This window comes from Myodes glareolus, chromosome 4 (assembly GCF_982192425.1).
Source record: "Myodes glareolus chromosome 4, mMyoGla1.1, whole genome shotgun sequence".
Lineage (NCBI taxonomy): Eukaryota > Metazoa > Chordata > Mammalia > Rodentia > Cricetidae > Myodes > Myodes glareolus.
This window is the reverse complement of record NC_142029.1, coordinates 15,301,335-15,321,189: the sequence shown is the minus strand read 5'-3', so window position 1 is coordinate 15,321,189 and position 19,855 is coordinate 15,301,335. Positions and strand designations below refer to the sequence as shown.

General features: G+C 42.0%; 1 protein-coding gene across 1 annotated transcript in view; it reads left to right on the top strand.

Annotated features, from left to right (window-relative positions):
* Positions 1 to 6: 6 nt before the first annotated feature.
* The window catches only part of Rhoa (ras homolog family member A), a 25,361-nt gene continuing 5,512 nt past the window's right edge, over positions 7 to 19,855 (top strand). The window contains exons 1-3 of the mRNA XM_085688851.2: positions 7 to 187; positions 8,594 to 8,669; positions 19,561 to 19,718. Coding sequence (XP_085544977.1) covers positions 19,563 to 19,718 — 156 coding nt within the window. The 5' untranslated portion in view covers positions 7 to 187; positions 8,594 to 8,669; positions 19,561 to 19,562. The remainder of the gene's footprint in view (positions 188 to 8,593; positions 8,670 to 19,560; positions 19,719 to 19,855) is intronic.

Here is a 19,855-nt window from a genome sequence, read left to right as displayed (position 1 = left end):
CCCCGCCCTCCCGCCACCGCCCGCCCTCGTTCGCTCGCGCTCCCCGCCCGCCGCCCGCGGTCCTCCGTCGGTTCTCTCCTTAGTCCGCCGTCTCCCGCGGAGCTGCCGGTCTTCGTCTCCGAGCTTGCGGACTCGCGGACAGGAGTCCTCAGCGCGAAGAGGCCGGACTCAGAGTCGTCTCCTTGAGGTGAGCAGGAGCATTCCCTCCAACCGCCTGGGCTCCGGGCCCGACCAGCCGGCACTTTTCCGGCCACCCGCCCGTCGCCTGGTCGCGATCGCACCCCACCTGCTGCTCTCGGCCGGCAGCCCCTGGCCCCGGCCCCTGACCTGGGGCCCCGCGCCCGAGGCGGCGGCCCCGCCCGCACAGTCCCCGGAAGCGCGCCCCGCCGCCTCCAGTCCCCCTTCCCCCGCCCGGCCGGGCCTGGTGGAGCCCTAGCCGCCCGCCCTCCCCGTCGCTTCCTCTCAGGGCTGCGCCGGGCTGGGCGGGGGCTCTCGGCCGGCCCGCGACCGCGCTGGGGGTAGCCTGCCACTGTGAAGCGCGCGTGGCTGTCGGGAGTTGAAATAGGCAAGAAACTCTTTTTACAACTCCATTTTGTCTTTTACATTTTATGTGGATCATTAATCACCGTTTTATACCGGGTGAGGACAGTGAGGCTTTGGGTGGATATTCTGTTTTCAGTGCCGTATTTCTTAGAGATTGTGTAAGTAAAAGATTGTTTTGAAATCTTAGCGGTTAAGACTGTATGGGGGACGGTATTTTCCAGTTGAAAAAACATTTTAATTATTTGGAGAGGTTGCATCAAAACAGATGCATTTTTACTTAAAGTTACTACTAATTAAGAATCACTTACTGATGGGTTCTCTTTTCAGGTCGTTTCATGAAATTGCACTTTTTGCACCCAAGTAGAGTTTTGTTTTGTTTTTTAATTCATGTTCAGTAACATGAAGTGGAAAATTGGGACCAGTTTTTTTTTTGTTGTTGTTGTTCCAGAATTGGTTCTACTTGTATTTTCTAATAGTCCTGAGAATTTTATCCTCTTGGTTATTCATTTGGTTCTTTCTGTCGTCTGACATTCTTTTGAAATAAGTGGTTTTTGCAGGTTATATATATAACCAGAGTATAGTCGCCTGGCAAACCTGGAGGGGGAAAAAGTCATACTTTCAGGTGTTGAATGTGGTGAGAATTTCCAACCACTTAGTGTCACTTGCCCAAATGTGTATGTCCATGTGGATAGCTTTTCACCTTCCACATGGCTAGTTTGGTAGTGGTACTGTTTTGAGCATTTAACCCAAGTATCATTGTTAATTAAAAAATACAAGGGTAGGTCTTACTAATGAAGTCTCTCAGAGAAGTTGTTTTGAGCATTTGTCTACTTATGTGGAGCAGTGATGTTTCTTGGGGACATAAAATATACGGAGCTTGTTTTTTCTATTTTATTTTCCTCTTTGGTGCTTGAAATTAAACTCGGGCTTGGGGCATAGTGAGCAGGTGCTATATCGCTGAGCTTCTTTCCAGCCCTAAGCTAACTTTGAGTCAAAGTCCAGTGCTCAACTTACATAGCACTGTAAGATTTCTACTCAGAAATCTCCTGGAAGAAGAGAATAGGAATGATATCTGCCGTTATCTCCCCCCATCGACATCAATGTAGTATTTTAGACAGGAAGAAAATCTTCAGGCTTTATAGGCTGACTCCATTTGTAGGGGTGGAGGCTGAGCTCAGGGACATTTTTTCAAGAGAAAGGTTTATTAGTCCTCTGCAGAGAGAACAGTGGGTTGGTAATGACAGGAAAGCCACCTGCCTAAGACTTGAGAAACGACACAGGGTCTGACTTGAGCCCTGGAAATTGCTTTGTAGATCTAGCTGGCCTCTAATTTTCACAATGCTCCCGCTCTGCCTTCTGAATAGTCCTGGGATCACGGGGTGTGGGGCACCATCCTGGTGAGACTTAAAATTTTTGAAGGTCATATTGGACTAGAACTGTTTTTCTCATGTACTCTCAGCTAAAATCAGGGGTCCCGTTTGCTCTCCTGTTCTTTACCTTGCAGACTGTGCATATTTAGGGAGAAGCTAAACGTCTTTCAAGTTTTTGTAATGGCCGTTTTCTGGCTTAGTCTTGCCTTTGAGTTTGTTAGTTTTCTTGAGGACCCAGCCTCCGGGGGTTCACTGTTAGCAAAGACAACATAATGAGGCCTCCCTAGAATGCTTTCAGGCAGCTGTAGGCCTTTTTGACTGGATTTAAGTGGAACTGGTGAGGGTCTGCATGCATCAAATAGTGGTGTGTGCACATGTGTGACAGTGGTTTTGTTCGAGTGTTTTCATAGTCCTCATTCTTTGTTTGTCATTAACTCCTTTTAAAAGTTCATCCTGGCTTATTAGGGTGTAAATTATTAGAAGAGTAAAGTCTTCAGGTGTTTCTTAGTCCATGGGGTGGAGTCGAAGTAGTGAGAGGAGGAGGTTGAGTGTTGAACTAGTCTTTGACTTGTTCTAAGCAGCCAAGAGATTGTTTAACTTCATTGAAAGACTAATTTGTTGAGATCAATGAATTTCCGTTGCAATATTACTAGCAATGATGACAAATTATGCATAAATGCTGAATTTAAAAATTGGAAGTGGGTCAGGTGACAAGCCTGTAATTGGTACTCGAGGAGATAGGAGGATTGCTGATTTGAGGCCAACCTGGGCTATATAACAAAATCCTGTCTCAAAAAAAAGGGGGGTCCTAATAATGTCCTCTCCTCTTTATGCTCCTAATCAGTGGACCTCAGTTGTTACACCAAAGTATTAGTGATAACTGTGTGTCACTTATCTGTTTTGTGGTACTGGGAAGTGAACCCAACTTTGATGCTCTCCAAGCATTCTAGTGCTTAGCTATACTGTTTGTTACCCTCCGAATATTTTATTTAGCGGATTGTTTGCTTCTCTGCCTGAGGCTTGAACCCAGGGCATTACACATACTCAGCAAGGGCTCTGCTACTGAAGTATATTTCCAACCCTGATTGTACTTATGTTTTGAGATAGTCTCATTACACTGTCAGGATATGACCATGAACGCCTTTGCAACCTAGGCTAGTCTTGAACTTTCAATCTTCCTCAGTCTCCCCAGTAACTGGGATTACAGGTCTATGCCATTAGGTCCAGATGTAACTGTATTTTGTTACTATTATTTATTTATTTACTTACCCATTTTTGCTTTTCTGAGGCAAGGTTTCTCAATATTACAATCCTCGCTGTCTTGGAACTTGCTCTGTAGACCCGGCTGGCCTCAAACACAAAGAGATCTGCCTGCCTCTGCCTCCCAAGTGCTGGGATTAAAGACTTGTGCCTCCATCGCCCGGCTTTATTGTTTTTATGAGACAAGAGTTTCACTCTATAGGTGAGGCTGGCCTGGAAACTCACGGTGTAGCCCAGACTGGCCTTAAACTTGTGGCAGTTCTTCCTTATTCCTCCTAAGTCCAGGGGTTGCAGGTATGAACTACCATGCTTAGTTACAAACATTTAGGCATGTATCTTACTGGTATGTTTTGGTGACATTAGCTATTTGTGACAATAATTTCAAAATAGTTTAGTTAGCAATTAATGTAAAATCCTTATATCTCCCCCTCCCCCCATAGGGTTTCTCTGTGTAACCCTGGCCATCCAGGAACTTGCTTTGTAGACAAGGCTGGCCTTGAACTCACATCCGGCCTCCTCTGCCTCCTAAGTGCTGGGATTAAAGGCTTGTGCCTTCGAGGCTCAGCTGTAAAATCCCTATTTCGAGTGACTTCGAGTTCGATTTTTGAGACAGTCTTATATGTAGTTCTGTCTGACTTGGCACTCTGTAGTCCAGGCTGGCCTCACTCCTGCTTCAGTCTCTTGTAGTGCAGGGAACCATTTCTGACGCATTTTAACCTATGGTGCTGTAGTGTTTAAGCGAAGGTTTGTGTACTAATTATGCAGATCATGTGAGTAAAGACAAGATAGGCAGTAAAGCTGCTTATTCTCGGTGTTGGTTTCAGTTTATTGGTGTTTGCTCCAAATGTTTCTGTATGTACTTAATGTTTTTCTTTTGACTGCGCTTTTATATTCAGCAATCAAAATATGATCTACAGGATTATTAAATTGTAACTAATATGCAGTTCATACCAAACTGACTTGATTTGGGGAGAAAGGTTGGAGTATCTTTTGAGAAGTGGTCTTGCCAGCAGAGCTAGATTGGGCTTAAACTCATGTCAGTCTTTAGTTTCCACCTTCCAAGTGCTGGTATTACCAGTGTCTGCTACCACGGTTTCTTTTCCCTAAAATCGATTCAGGTTTATTTATGATCATATCTTAAATTCAAGTGATGGTAAGAGGAAAAGAAGCAGCTAATGAAATAGTGGGAGGTAAAATGAGGTTAGAGAGATGTGCAGAGGCCAGATTGTGTAGTATCTTTAGAATAGAAATTTTTTGAGTTTGTTGTTTTGTTTTACTTTTTGAGATAAGGTTTCTCTGTAAAACCCTGCTGTGCTACCACGCCCATTAGGCTTGATCTTTTTTTGTTTAGAGCCCTTACACTGTGGCCTAGGCTGGCCTGGAGCTCACTGTGTAGCTTAGGCTGGCGTTTTGACTCCTGGCAATACTTACCAATAGTAGGGTTATAAACATGAGACACCAAGTCTTGTGTGGCTTTGGGATTGTTCTGAGGTAAGATGCTTATTAACTGTTATATTTGTTTTGTTTTGAAGGTTGAGGAACAATACCTGAAAAAAAAAATTTGAAACAGGGTCTCATGGAGCCTGGGCTGGCTTAAAACTGGCTATGTAGCCAAGAATGACCTTAAATTTCTTGATCTTCCTGCCTCTATCTTCCTGGTTCAGGCATTACAGATGTATGTGACTATTTCTGGCTTTCTGTGAAGCTGGCTTAGAACCTTGTGATTTTCCTGTCTCTTACCTCCTGAGTGGCGTGGCTTTACACTCGGTGAAGTTAGTTAAAACTCCTTTTTGTTGTTGTGCTTTTTGTTTTTTTATTATTTATTATTTTTTGGTTTTTTAAGGCAGGGTTTCTCTGTAGAAACAGGCTTTGGAGCCTGTCCTGGAACTAGCTCTTGCAGACCAGGTTGGCCTCGAACTCACAGAGATCCTCCTGCTTCTGCCTCCCAGGGAGTGCTGGGATTAAAGGCATGCCACCACCGCCCCCCCACCCGCTGTGTTCTTGGTTTTTTAGTATAGAAGGGAAGTTGACAGATTGAAATAATGATGGCTGAGCTGTTAGAAAGCACTTACAGCTTTTTGCAGAGGATCCAGATTTGATTTCTAGCACATGCATGGTACCTACCTCCTTATCATCTGTAACTCCAGTTCCAGAGTATCTGACAACTTTTGGCTTCCTTGGGCATCAGGCATACAGGTGGTTCACAGATATACATGTAGGCAAATATATATATGCACATTAAAACAACAGCAAAACTTTTAATAGCCTGACCAGTTTTCATGCATGCCTGCAGTCCCAGCTGTCAGGAAGGCTGAAGCAGGAGGATTGTTCCAAATTTGAGGCCAGCTTCAGCTACATATAATATCTTATCTCAGAAGAAAACAACAAGGAGTAGAAGCCCAGACTTAGGGTTTCTGTTGCTGTGATGAAACTTGGGATACAAAAGTAATTTGGAAGAAAAGCTTTATTTGGCTTAGACATCACAGGCTATTGAGGGAAGCCAAGGCAGGAACTCAAGGGGCAGGAATCGAGCCAGGGGCTAATGCAGAGGCTGTGGAGAAGTGCTGCTTACTGGCATGCTAAGCCTGCTTTCTTAGAGAACCCAGGACCACCAGACCAGAGGTGTCCTCACCCCACCGATTAAGAAAGTAACTTAAAGGCTTGCCTGCAGCTGAATCCCATCTTCCCCCAGGGTTTCTCTGTGTGACAGCCCTGGCTGTCCTAGAACTCACTTTGTAGACCAGGCTGGCCTTGAACTCACAGAGATACGCCTGCCTCTGCCTCCCAAGAGCTGGGATTAAAGGTGTGGGCCACCACCGCCCAGCTCTTCAGCTGAATCTTATGGAAGCATTTTCTCGGTTGAGATTCCCTTCTCTGATGACTCTGGGTTGTGTTAAATTAGCATAAAACTAGCCAGCACAGGCCACTTGTAAAGAACTTGATTATTAAGTATGAGCCCTGAGTTGAACTTCAGTACCTTGATATTAATGAATAAAACTTAAAAAGGAAATACTGTCTGATAAGGCCAGTCATTAAAATGTTAACTAGTCTAGGTGGTAAGATACAGTGATCACTGTAAGTTGTATAACTTGAGGTGATTAAAGATTTATATAATAGGGGCACTAAAGAGATACTCAGTGAAAGAGCACATACTACTCTTGCAGTGGAATTGGATTCAGTTCTTTGCACCCATATGGCAGCTCATAAACATCAATAACTCCAGTTCAGTGAGATCTGCAATCCTCTTCTGACCTCCAGGGGTGCCAGGCACACATGTGTACATACATAATTTCAGGCAAAACACTTACGAAAAAGAAAAGAAAAAAAAAGGTTTGTATAACAGCTTCAGTAAGGTCAAAGTGTCTGCCACCAAGCTTGACAATTGGAGTTCTATCCCGGGGACCCACCTGTTGGAATTTAATAGAATCAGCATCCATATGCCATACTATGACCTATGTGTACACTGTAGCATTCACTTGTACACACACTCATAAATAAATGGGAAGGAAAAAAGTATTGTCATGAGACTTTGGTGTCCAGTATGATAGTTTCCTCCTTGATTCCCAACACTTTGGAGGCAGAGGGAGCTCTTGAGTTTAAAGCTATCTTTGCATATGTAGTGAGTTTCCAGGCCAGCCAGGTCTATGCAGTGAGACCCTGTATCAAAAAAAGAAGAAAGCATTGGGTACAGACCAGTTGAGGTGTCTCCGCAAGTAAAGACGACTGCCACAGGAACTCTGAGTTTAATTCCTGAGACCCATGTGATGCAAGAGAACTGAGTTCCCCAAGTCATCCTCTGACCCTCCGCACGACACAAAATAATAAATGAATGGAAAAAAAAATAGCCCTTTTTAAATGAGGAAATTTGTATATAGAATTAATCTATTTTACTTTAAAAGAACAGCATGCATCATATTTGAGAAATAAGATTGATGGTAACATTAATGGACATGCTAATGTGGAAGGGGAAAAATTAAATTCATGAAGTCATACCCTAGACAGAGAATTACAGGCAACCTAGGACTGCTGGGAGAAAGATACTTACTTAGCCTCTCCCTTATTGGTTGTCCATTGCAGAGTTGTCAGCTCTGAAACTATCCATACAAACAACAAAAATAGACTCAGTAGGTTGTATTTATATATTTGTGCATACATATACATACATATTTATGCAACAATAATAAAAAAGCTATCTACTTGAGGGTGTGTAGGGCATATGGAAGGGAGAAAGTGATGCAATTCTGTTTCAAACAAAAATCTTTTTTCTTCTCACTTTTGTCATCCCCACCACCACTACCCAGCCAACACACGATTTCTCTGTGTATCATTGACTGTCCTGAAACTCACTCTGTAGACCAGACTGACTTCAGACTCACAGAGATCTGCCTGTCTGTGCTTCCTGAGTTTGAGAGTATAGATGTGTACCATCGTGCCAGGCCTTCAATTAAAAATATATTTTTAAAGTTTGTTTTTATATTCTTCTCTAAGATAGTGTTTCTCTGTATAGTCCTGGCTGTTCATTCATAGGCCAATGAATAGCCTTGAACTCTCAGAGATCTGCCCACTTCTGCTGGGATTAAAAGCATGTGTCACCATGTCTGACTAACATTTTTTTTTTAAAGAGAAGGTCATAGACAGTATAAATGGTATATTTTTATGATGTTTACTGGAAATTAGCTTTTCCTTTGATACCACTAAGTTGAGCAAAAGGTCCGGTGTGTTCAGTATTTGGCTTCACCACCCACATCCCACCGCTACAGCCAAGGAAAGCGTTGCTTCTAGAAGTGTAATGACCTTAATACTGCTTTACAAGAGGCACTAAAGACTGCCCTCACCAATGATGGAGTCATCACTGAGGGAATCATTTCATCAAAGGTGGAATTCTTGAAGCTACCAAAGCTTCAGAGCAGTGCCAAGTACATCTTTGTGTGCTTGCATAATTGTGATAAGTCTTTGTGTCTCTCAGGTTGGTGAAGGTAGTTTGAGTTGGGCAGCAAATCAACACAATCAAAATTGATAACAATAGTGACCCCCCCCCCAAAAAAAAAGCCAAAGCCGTGGGCTTCTGCAAAATCGATGGCAGGGGGTATATGGTAAAGCAGCTTTTTCAACTTGGAGGTCACAACTCCTTCGACAAGTCTCTGTCTCTAGAAATATATACATTATGATTCAATTATGAAGTAGCAACAAAAACAATTTTATGGTTGGGGGTCACTGCAACATGAGGAATTAAGATAGAGGGTCACACCATTAGGAAGGTTGACAACCACTGCCTTAAAGTGATAGGTTGTAGTTGTGTAGTCGTTAAGGACTATGGCAAAGAAAGCAAGTTTCAGGACATGTTCCAAAACTACAGAGAAACCCTGTTTTTACCTTGTATTTATTGTTATAAAATGAACTTATTTTTCTTAATTTTATAGCCTTGCATCTGAGAAGCTCCAGGTTCTTTGTACAACCACTGTCACAGAAGCTGTGCGTTTTCAGTACCTTTGTAAGGTATGTAAATAAATATTTCTTCCTGTATTTTCTTTTTCCTTATAGTGAGGGATCATTATTAATAGAAAATTTGTGGAAATGTGGGCACTATTAATAATTACTATTAGTGATTCTCGTCCTCCAATCTTGAGGGGATTTCATTTTTTTTTTTCCTGTTACTTGTTTTGTGTCAGGACAACTGTGGAAGTCAGTTCTCTCCTTCAACCTTGTGGGTACCGGGGATTGAATTAAGGTCTTCAAGCGTGGCAGCCAGGACCTTTACCTGATGAGCCATCATGCCAGCTCCATTTTCTTTTATATTTGTTTATGTTTGTTTTTGGGAAGAATGTGGCAGTAAGAGGACAAAATGCAAGAGTTGGTCCTCTCCTTCCATCATATGGGTTCTGGGATCTAACTAGGTTGTTCAGCCTTGATGGCAGTCATCTTAACCCACTGAGACAACTCTCTGGTCCTGTCTCTTTTCTTGTTTTTTGTTTGTTTGTTTGTTTTGTTTTGTTTGTTTTTTTTCTTTTTTCCTTTAAGATGGGATCTTGTATAGGTCAGGTTGGTCTTGAACTCATGATCTTTCTGCTGCTGCCTAGTAGTAAACATATCTTGCTGCTGGTTTTGGTTAACTTTGAAATCTTTGTCATGGTAAGATGGGTAGTTGTAAAGGTAGTTTGTGGTTTTATCTTTACTTATTTGATAAATGTTAGTAAAAAGTTATTATATACAGGAAGTGTGCTGGAACATATCTGAGAAAAACAGACTGTCCTGTCCATTGAGGGATTTTAGTTCGTTTAGTTGCTTTTTTCCCCCCCCCTCCCTCCCTCCTTACTTCCCTCTCTCTTTCTTATTTTAGACAAGGTCTCACTGTGTAGCCCTGGCTGACCTTGTACTCACTATATAGACCCCGGCGTAGCTTCCTATTTACAGAGATCTTGAATGCTGGGATTGTGTGTCACCACACCGGGCCCTGCCTTATTGGAACTTTCCATTTGGTGTCACTGACTGGCCAGCAAACACCTGGGATCATCCTGTTTTTCCCTTTCACCTGACTGCAGGCACGTGTTGTCATGTCATCCTTTTTTGTGGGTATTAAAGCTTCACACTAATCTTCTCATGTTTGTAGTGCAAGTGCTTTACCAGTTGACCCAGTTCCTAGAAAATAAGTCTTCATTTTCAACTTATATTCCCATTTTTGGTTTTTTAAGACAGGGTTTCTCTGTGTAACCCTGGCCATCCTAGAACTCATTGTGTAGAGCAGGCCAGCCTCGAGCTCAAAGTCTCACCTGTCTCTGCCTTCCAAATTCTGGGGTTAAAAGTGTGCACCATGGGGGGGCTGGAGAGATGGCTCAGAGGTTAAGAGCATTGCCTGCTCTTCCAAAGGTCCTGAGTTCAATTCCCAGCAACCACATGGTGGCTCACAACCATCTGAAATGAGGCCTGGTGCCCTCTTCTGGGCTGAAGAAAGAATACTGTATACATAATAAGCAAATAAATAAATATTTGGAAAAAAAAAGTGTGCACCATGACTGCCTGGCTGTTTTTGTTATCTTTGAGAAAGAGAGGGTCTCTTATGTAACTCTGGCTGTCCTGGAACTCACAGAGGGTAATTTGTGGGGAATTGATTTCCCCCGTCCACCATGGGATCAAACTGCTTACTAACACTATTTTTACTTTTTCATTCTGACTTCTGCAAGATTTCTTGTATTGCACTGTGTCGTAACACTGGATCTTACATAGTAACTCAAGCTGATCTAGAACTCACTGTAGTTCAGAGTAACCTTGAACTACATTTGTGTCGCTGACCACCTTTCTTATTCAGACATGTTTGGCAGTTCCCCCTCTCTGTTTTCATTTTATTCCCTCTGCTTTCATTTATTTTTGCTGTGTCTTTAAAAATGTATATATTTTGTGTATATTGATGTTTTGTCTGCGTGTGTCTTTTGCACTGTTTGTGCAGTGTCTACAGATGCCAGAAGAGGGCACCAGATAACCTGAAATGGTTGTAAGCTGTCATGTGGGTGCTTGGAATCAAACCTGGGTCCTGGAAGAGCAATCAGTACTCTTAATCACTCAGCCATTTCTCTATCCCTACTTTACAGTGTTTAACTGTGTATCCCAGGCTGACCTCAAACTCTGAATCTTTTGTTATTAACCTCGTTGTAGAATTACAGGAGTGTTCCTGAGTCCATTTTCTTTTTAAAATATGTATATGCCATGGGTCTGGAGAGATAGCTTGCTCAGTAAAGTGCTCACTTCACAAGAAAGCCTTAGCTTAGTCCCCAGTGTCCACATAAAAAGATGAAAATGGTTGCTTATATTAGTAATACCAGCACTGGGGAGACAGAGACAGGGAGTTGTTCCCTGGGCCTGTATGGCCAGTGAGGCTTTGCAAATGGATAAGCTCCAGGACCCAGTGAGAGATCCTGTTTCAAAAACAAAGTTGTAAGACTCCTGAAGAATGACAACTGAGGTTGACCTCTGGCCTCCATGTGCTTCTTCATACATGAACACACACATTAAAATTTTTTTTTGACCAGGGTCTCACTATGTAATGTTTTGCTGGCTTGCCTGGAACTCACTATATAGACCAGGTTGACCTCAAACTCTCAGAGATCTATCTACTTCTGCTTCTCAAGTGCTGGGATTAAAGGCTTGCACAACTACACCCAGCAAATAAAACATTTCTTTAAACAAATTATTTTTGCATTTTTCACTGACCTATAATAAATTTTAGAAGAAGTCTGTTGTGCCATAGATTGGCTTTATAAAGATTGTTTGATTCTTAAATTTTGTTTGTTCATGGCTGGAGAAATGGTTCAGTGGGTAAGAGTGATTGCACAGGAAGCATGAAGACTTGCACCCATGACAAAAAATCTAGGCATGACTATGCCAGCCTGTAACCATAGCAAGGGAGTGTGGGGGTGGAGGCAGAGATAGGTGGATCCTAGGAGTTCCTGGGCCAGCCAGCCTGGCCAAAACAATGAGCTTCCAGTTTAGTCAAAGACCCCCATCTTAAGGCATTAAGGCAGAGAACAGTAAAGGAAGGCATTCTTCTTTGGGTTCATGCACCTGCACACTCAAGTGCATGCACCAGACACAGATACACACACACACACACTTACAGAGATTTGTTGGATTTATTTGACTACTGCCTATTATGTACTTGTCCAATAATGGTGAACAAGACAGATAATGTTCTTATGTTGATGGATTTTGGCAGAGGAAACCCTAGAGGAACATGATATATGAGGCTGAGAGAAGTGTGAGGTTCTATGAGAAAGCACGAAACGGCCCTGATCTATGTTGGGAGCTGAGGAGAGGCCTTGAAATACGGATGTAGCCCTAAGCATGGGCTTAACCAACAGAGAAGGATAGATGTTTTATTGTTTTGGCAAGAGTAGTTCTAGGCTGTGGGTTTTAGAATTCTTGAAATTAATGTCTCCAGAATTTTTTGTTATTTCCTTATCTGCAGTACAACACTTTATCAGAATTCAACCAATTATATTGAGACACATAGGCAGAACACTCCTACACATAAAACAACAAAAACAAGGAATCTTAAAAAAAATAACATTGGAGGATTGAGAGATGGCTTGGCTGCTAAGAGCACTTGCTGTTCTAAGAGGTGGTTCTCAACTTTCCTAATACTGCGACCCTTTAACATAGTTCCTTATGTTGTGTTGGCACCAACCATAAAATTATTTATTTGCTACTTCATATGTGTAGTTTGCTACTGTTATGAATCATAATATAAATATCTGATATGCAGGATGTCTGCTATGTAACACCTGTGAAAAGGTCCCCCAACCACCCTCTTCCAGGGGGTCACGAGCCACAGGTTGAGAACCATTTAGCTAGAGAAACCAAATTCGGTTTCTAGTGCCCACTTGGGGCTCATAACCTTCTGTAACTCAGAGTTCCAGGATTCCAATGCTTTCTTCTGGCCTCTGGGCACCAGAGGCCAGAATACATGCAGGTAAAACACCCATACACATAAAATAAAAATTAATCTTAAAAGAAATTAATACAGAGAAAAACAGGTTTGGATGAAGTGTTACTGTATATATATCCAGCTTTTTGGTGTGTGTGGGGAGGGTGTTGTTGTGTAGACCTGGCTGTCTTCAAACTCTGTAGCTTTGCAGCCTGTTCTGAAACTTGCTTTGTAGATCAGGCTAGCCTCGAACTCACAGAGATCTGCCTGTCTCTGCCTCCCAAGTGCTGGGATTAAAGGTGTGTGCCACCATACCCAGCTGAGTCTTGTGATTTTTATGTGTTAAATTTTCTGTCAAATTTTCCAGCGTTGATTCCTAGAAGGCTAGACAACTTTACTTTTGTTTGTTTTTTGAGACAAGATTTTTCTATGTAACTACCCTGACTGTCCTGGAACCCACTTTGTAGACCAGGCTGGCCTTGAACACCTCTCTGTTTCCCAGAGTGCTGAGATTAAAGGTGTATTCCACCACCACCCTGCAAATTTTGCTTCTCTAATAATCATCAGCATCGTATATATTTTCTTTCAATTTAGAGAAAATGCTAAGATGTATAAATTTAAGCATACATGTTTGAGAGATAAAGTCTCAGAATTATATACTTGAAATAATGTCAATAGGATATGTGTTATAACCTCAATTTTGGGGGAGGGCGTCGAGACAGACTTTCCCTGTGTAACAATTCTGGCTATCTGGAACTTGCTCTAGACCAGGCTGGTCTTAAACTCACTGAGATTCACTAGCCTCTGCCTCCCAAGCGCTGAGATTAAAGGTGCACCACCACTGCACAGCGTATACCTCAATTTTTAATGTTACCCCTTGAAAAATGAGTTTGCTTTGCGTTTTGTTTGATGTTCAAGTGTCTAGAAATGATAGAAAGCTTGTTGTAATCATCACTATTTCTTCCACGTAATTAACGTTTTGAAGATACATAAGGTAAGATTATAATTATCTTAAGTATGCTGAATTAGTAATTTTTAAAGATATGGTTATTTTATCTGTTTGGAAATTTCTTCATTATCTTTCTAAAATATTATAAACATCTTGATCCTGCAGAGACATAGTAATTCAGGTGAATTATTTCCACTTCTGTTCTTGGCTGGAGGACTATTTTGTGCCTGCTGGTAACGTTTGGCTAAAAAGAATCGTTCGTTTGTGTGTGTGTGTGTGTGTAAGTGTGTAATGTATACAGTTTCTGTCTACATGTATGCATGCTGGTCAGGAGAGGTTGCCAAATCTTTTTACAAGTGGTTGTGAGTCACCATGTGGTTGCTGGGAATTGAACTCAGGACCTCTGGAAGAGTAAACAGTGCTCTTAACCACTGAGCCATCTCTTCATCCCTGGCTAATAAGAGTCTTTAATGCATTCATTAATAGCTAGTAGCTCCACCTTAGGTATCTTTTTTGACTTCTGATGTCAAAAATAGGCTAACATTATTGAAGAGGTAGATATGCTGTCAGTGTTAAAAAGCATTAATCCCAGCACTTGGGAGATAGAGGCCGGTGGATCTCTGAGTTTGAGGCTAGCCTGACCTCCGTCTCTATTACACAGAGAAACCCTATCTGGAAAAGACAAAAAGAAAAAGGAGAAAGTGTTATGATCTATGTAAAGACACTTGTGGGTTTTTTTGTTTGTTTGTTTGTTTTGTTTTTTGTTTTGCCGGGGAGTGGGGGGTGGGCAGCGTTTCTTTGTGTTTTGGAGACTATCCTGGAACTCGCTCTGTAGACCAGGCTGGCCTCAGACACAGAGATCTGCCTGCTTGTGCCTCCCCAGTGCTGGGATTACAGGTATGCGCCACCACCATCTGGCTACTCTTTCAACTTGTATGTTAAGTCCCATTCCCTTTAACCTCAAAACTTGTAGCAGTTCTTCCCTGTTATTTACATCTGCATAAAGCACATTAGCCAGACTTTAATAATTCTGGGTGGATGCTGGCAAATGGTAGTCTCTTACCGGCAGCTGTGCAGTCTAGGCAGACCTTAAATTCTGCTTCTGTTTTCTAAGTGTAGAAATAATAGATGTGAGCCACTGTGCTATTTGTTTTTTCTTTTTTAAATTTATTTAATTTGCAAAAGATTACTTACTTCAAAGCTTAGGTGCCATAACTCAAATTCATGCCAAGTACAGTAGCTCTGTTGAATTTTCTCACTACACTAAGTGTAGAGGTTATAGATGTAAGCCACTATGCCGTTTATTTGTGTTTGGGTGTTTTGCCTGCATGGGTATGTGCACCATGTACATACCTGATGTTTGCAGAGATCAGAAGAGGACTTCATATCATTTGGAACTGCAGTTACAGACTTCTGAGAGTAACCATATGGGTGCTATGAACCAAATCCTGGTTCTCTGCAAGGGCAGTAAGGTGTGGTTGGGTTTTTTTTCCCCCTTCTTTGGGGGCTGCTTCCCAGCTCCCAAATAAACACATGGAAACTTATTCTTTTTTAAAAAAAAATATTTGTTTATTATATATACAATATTCTGTCTGTGTGTGTGTGCCTGCAGTCTAGAAGAGGGCATCAGATCTCATTACAGATGGTTGTGAGCCACCATGTGATTGCTGGGAATTGAACTCAGGATCTTTGGAAGAGCAGGCAGTGCTCTTAACCACTGAGCCATCTCCTTGGCCCCGGAAACTTATTCTTGCCTATGAATGCCTGACCTTACTGTTGCTTGTTTCTAGCCAGTTTTTCTAACTTAAATTATCCCATTTCTCTTTAACTATGTTTTGCCTCTGGGCTTTTTACTTCTCTTTAATCTATATAACTTTCTTTCCTTCTTGCTTCATGGGTGACTGGCCCCAGCATCTTCCTCTCCTTTTTTTCTTGCTCCTTCTCTCTTCCTTAGTTTTCTCCTGCCTAGCTATTGGTTGTTCGGCCCTTTATTAGACCAATTGGGTATTTTAGACAGGCAAAGTAACAGCTTTACAGAGTTAAACAAATGCAACAAAAAAGCTGGGCGGTGGTGGTACATGCCTTTAATCCCAGCACTCAGGAGGCAGAGACAGGCAGATCTCTGTGAGTTCGAGGCTAGCCTGATCTACAAAGCAAGTTTCAGTACAGGCTGCAAAGCTACAGAGAAATTCTGTCTTGAGAAAACCAACCGTACCCCCCCCCCCAAAAAAAATCTTTGCATCATTAAACAGCATAAAGAAATAACACATCTTAAACTAGTATTCCACAACAGTAAGTGCACTTAATGGCTGAGTCATTTCTTCCACATACACAGATGACCCTTGCATCTTGTACCCTCTTTTATAAAAATTGTGTTTCATTTAGCCATTGCTGTATAGCCAAGGATGACCATGAACTTTTGATTCTCCTAGCTTCCCATCCTAAGTGTCCAACCTTATAGTCCTGCCTCACTATCTTAGTTATTGTTGCTGTTGCTATGATGAAACACCATGAACAAAGCAAGTTGGGGAGGAAAGGGTCTATTTGGCTGATACTTCCACATCATGGTTTGTGGCGTGCCCCTTGACCAGCAAGGAAGAACGACCACGAAGTCGAGGATCCTTCTCATATCACACTTTATTGGAGCCTCTTGGTTGAAGGGAGAGCCGGAAGCGAGAGAGAACAAGAAGTGAAAGAGAACAAGAAGAGAGAGAGAGAAAGCGAGAGAAAGAAAGAGCAAGCGAGAAAGCCAAGCGGCATCTGCTTATAAAGGGTGAAGGAACTCGGGTACTGCCCTGATTGGTAAATACCAGTCTGCTGATGCCCGGAGCCTCGGGATTGGTCAGGGACAAGGCTCAATTGCTCATGTGCAGGCAAAGGGCGCTCAGCCCCACGCAGCAATACCAAATAAGGACTTGATTACCTCCAAGTTGCAGGACCGCCAGCGCCGTCTTGTAATGGCGATATCCGGACGGTTCCTTACAATGGTTCAACATTGAAGGTAGTCAGGACAGGAACCTGGTGATATGAACTGATGCAGAGATCATGAAGGAATGCTACTTACTGGCTTGCTCATTGTGGTTCTTACAGAACCTAGGACCACCAGCCAGGGGATACCATCACCCACCATTGATGTGGGATTCCCCTCTGTGTGCTATGAATCTACACCCAGTGGACTGGGTCTTTCTCATCAATCACTAAGAAAATGCATTTTCTCATGCCTCTCCACCAAAGAATGGATAAGGAAGATGTGGTACATTTACACAATGGAATTGTACACACAAAAAAATGACATCTTGAAATTTGCAGACAAAAATGGATGGATCTAGAAACATATTGCGTGAGGTAACCCAGACACAGAAAGACAAATAACATATGTACTCACCCATAGGTGGCTGGTTAGCTTATAATTCACAATCCCAGAGAACCTAGACAACGATGAGGACCCTAAAAGAGACATACATGGATCTAATTTATATGGGAAGTAGACAAGATCTTCTGAGTAAATTGGGAGCATGGGGACCATGGGACAGGGTAGAAGGGAAAGGGAGCAGAGAAAAATGTATAGCTCAATAAAATCAATTTTTAAAAAATGGGTATGTCCTTTAAAAAAAAAGAATATGCATTTTTTCACTTGAGGTTTCCTCCTTTAAAAAGACTGTAGTGTGTGTCAAGTTGGTAAACCATCTACCATACCCCTTTTTAAAAATACCAACTTTTGGAGCTGGAGAGATGGCTCAGTGGTTAAGAGCACTGACTGCTCTTCCAGAGGACCCAGGTTCAATTCCCAGCACCCACATGGCAGCTCACAACTGTCTGAAAATCCAGTTCCAGGACATCTGACACCTTCACACTAATGTACATAAAATAAAGTTAAATAAACCATGAAAAATATTTTTAAAAAAATACCAACTTTTAGGGGCTGGAGAGATGGTTGAGTGGTTAAGAGCACTGACTGCACTTCCAGAGCGCCTGAGTTCAATTCCAGCACCCACATGGTGGCTCATAGAAATCTATAATGAGATCTGGTGTCCTTTTCTGGCCTGTAGGCATACATGGAAGGAATGCTGTATACATAATAAATAAATAAATCTTTAAAAGTAATTAAGATGCCAACTTTTAGCCAGGCAGTGATGGCTCACGCCTTTAATCCCACCCAGTACTTGGGAGGCAGAGGCAGGTGAATCTTTGTGAGAGTGAGCCTGGTCTACAGAGAGTTCCAGGATAGCCCGACTTGGAGAAAAAAAAGGAAAACACCCACACTGCCTTTATTTTGTGTGTGTCAGAGAGTCAGAGTCTCTCCCTTGCCTGGAATATACAAAGTAGCAAGTAGTCTCCTGCTTAATGAGCCCAGGGAATCTTTCTGCCATCAAGTGGAAAGAGAACATGACCTTGGCTGTTATGATCTTTTGGGAATTAAAGTCATTCATGACTATGCCTGGCTCAGACGTGTTTTTATGATACAAGCTCCAAGAGAGACCTAAGGCTGTACTTTGAGGCAACATGTAATTGGAAAAGGGTTGGTTTAGGGCCAGAAATGGGCTGTAGAAAAAAATCGAATGGGTAAGTAGGGTACTTCTTTCTGGGGAAAGAAAAGAGGTTTTCAGTGAAGACCTTTCTTTGCACTGAGGCAGTTAGAAAAGTTCAAGGTTAGTGAGTAGGTGAAGGTGTTTGGTTTAAAAAGGTGGGAGACTTGACTGACAAGATGGTTTAGCAAGTAGAGGCAGTTACCGCCAAGCCTGATAACCTGAATTTGATTCCTGGGCTCCTCATGGTAGCAAAGAAATTTCCTGGAAGTTGCTCTCTGTCCGCCTACCACCTGTTCTCTGACATGTGTGCCTTTCCTCCAACAAATAAATGAACGAATCAATGTAATTTTTAATTTTTTTCAAAGGAAATGGGAAGAGAAATGTTTGTATTGTAATTTTAGAAAATCCTAAATGCCAGGCATTTTGGCGTTGAGAATATCCTGAAGGCTTGTGGCAAAGATGTGATTGGAGCCCATCCACAGGAACAGGATCGCTGTTGTACTGTGTGTGTGTGCGTGTGCGCGCGCCCCGTTACCAGCTGAGCTTCTTGCTGATAGATTCTTAGAAACGGGCTCTCATAGAGCCCAGACTGGATTCAAACTTGTTATGTAGCTGAATATGACTCTGAGCTCCTGATCTCTGCTTTCCAAGTACTAGGATTACAGGGGTATACTACTACACCTGGATATTCTTGATGTTTTGATACAGAGTCTCACTATGGTCAAGCTGTTCTTAAACTTTTTGGATTTGTGTAGTTTTGTGGTCTAGGAACTAAAATCAGGGTTTAGAAAATGTTAATCAAATGTTGTACCACTGAGCTACATCTGCAGTCCTTGAATGTATAGTGTAGTTCAGGCTTAAAATCATGTCCCATTACGCTTTGCAAAATTTATTTTTGTTTTTATTTTTGAGACATACTATATCTTACATTGGCCTGGATCAGACTAGGTAGACCCTATGTTGAAAGTAAGCCCCTCTCTGGGCCTTCCAAGTGATGTGATAACAAGCATGAGCCCACCATGCCAAGCTGTAAAACTATTCATTTTTCTGATTGTTCATTGCTAGTGTATAAAAATCAATTGCTATCTCCTGACAGGTTTTTTCTATGCTGGTGATCTGAGTGCAAATCCTCATGCTTGAGCAGTAAGCACTTTACTGAGACAGTCCCTTGATTGGTAGATTGTTTTATTATTTTTTGTTTGTTTTGTTTTTGTTGTTTTGAAACAAGGTCTTACTTGCCTGACTGGCCTGAACTTACTGTGTACACTAGATTGGCTTCAAAATCCCTTAGATCTATTACCATGCCCAGTCCATATCCTACAGTATTACATTGTTCATTTTGATAATTTATGTATTTTGTTTTATTTGAGACATAGTCTTATATTATAGTCCAGCTCCCTTTTCTATCCTCACAGCTACTGAAATGTGTTGTAATCTGGGGCTGCTTATGGATTCTTATACATTCTAAATAATACCTTTTGTTTTATGTTTAAGTGATGGCTGCCATCAGGAAGAAATTGGTGATTGTTGGTGATGGAGCTTGTGGTAAGACGTGCTTGCTCATAGTCTTCAGCAAGGACCAATTCCCAGAGGTTTATGTGCCAACGGTGTTTGAAAACTATGTGGCAGATATCGAAGTGGATGGAAAGCAGGTAAGTTCAAGTTCCATTATAACTGACATCTTTGTATGTTAGGTACCTGTTTAATTGAATAAGCCTTTTTTTACAGTGTAGCAAAAATGTTAGAAACAGAAATCCATTTTCCCCTGTCACTTTTCTTCCGGGGTTTG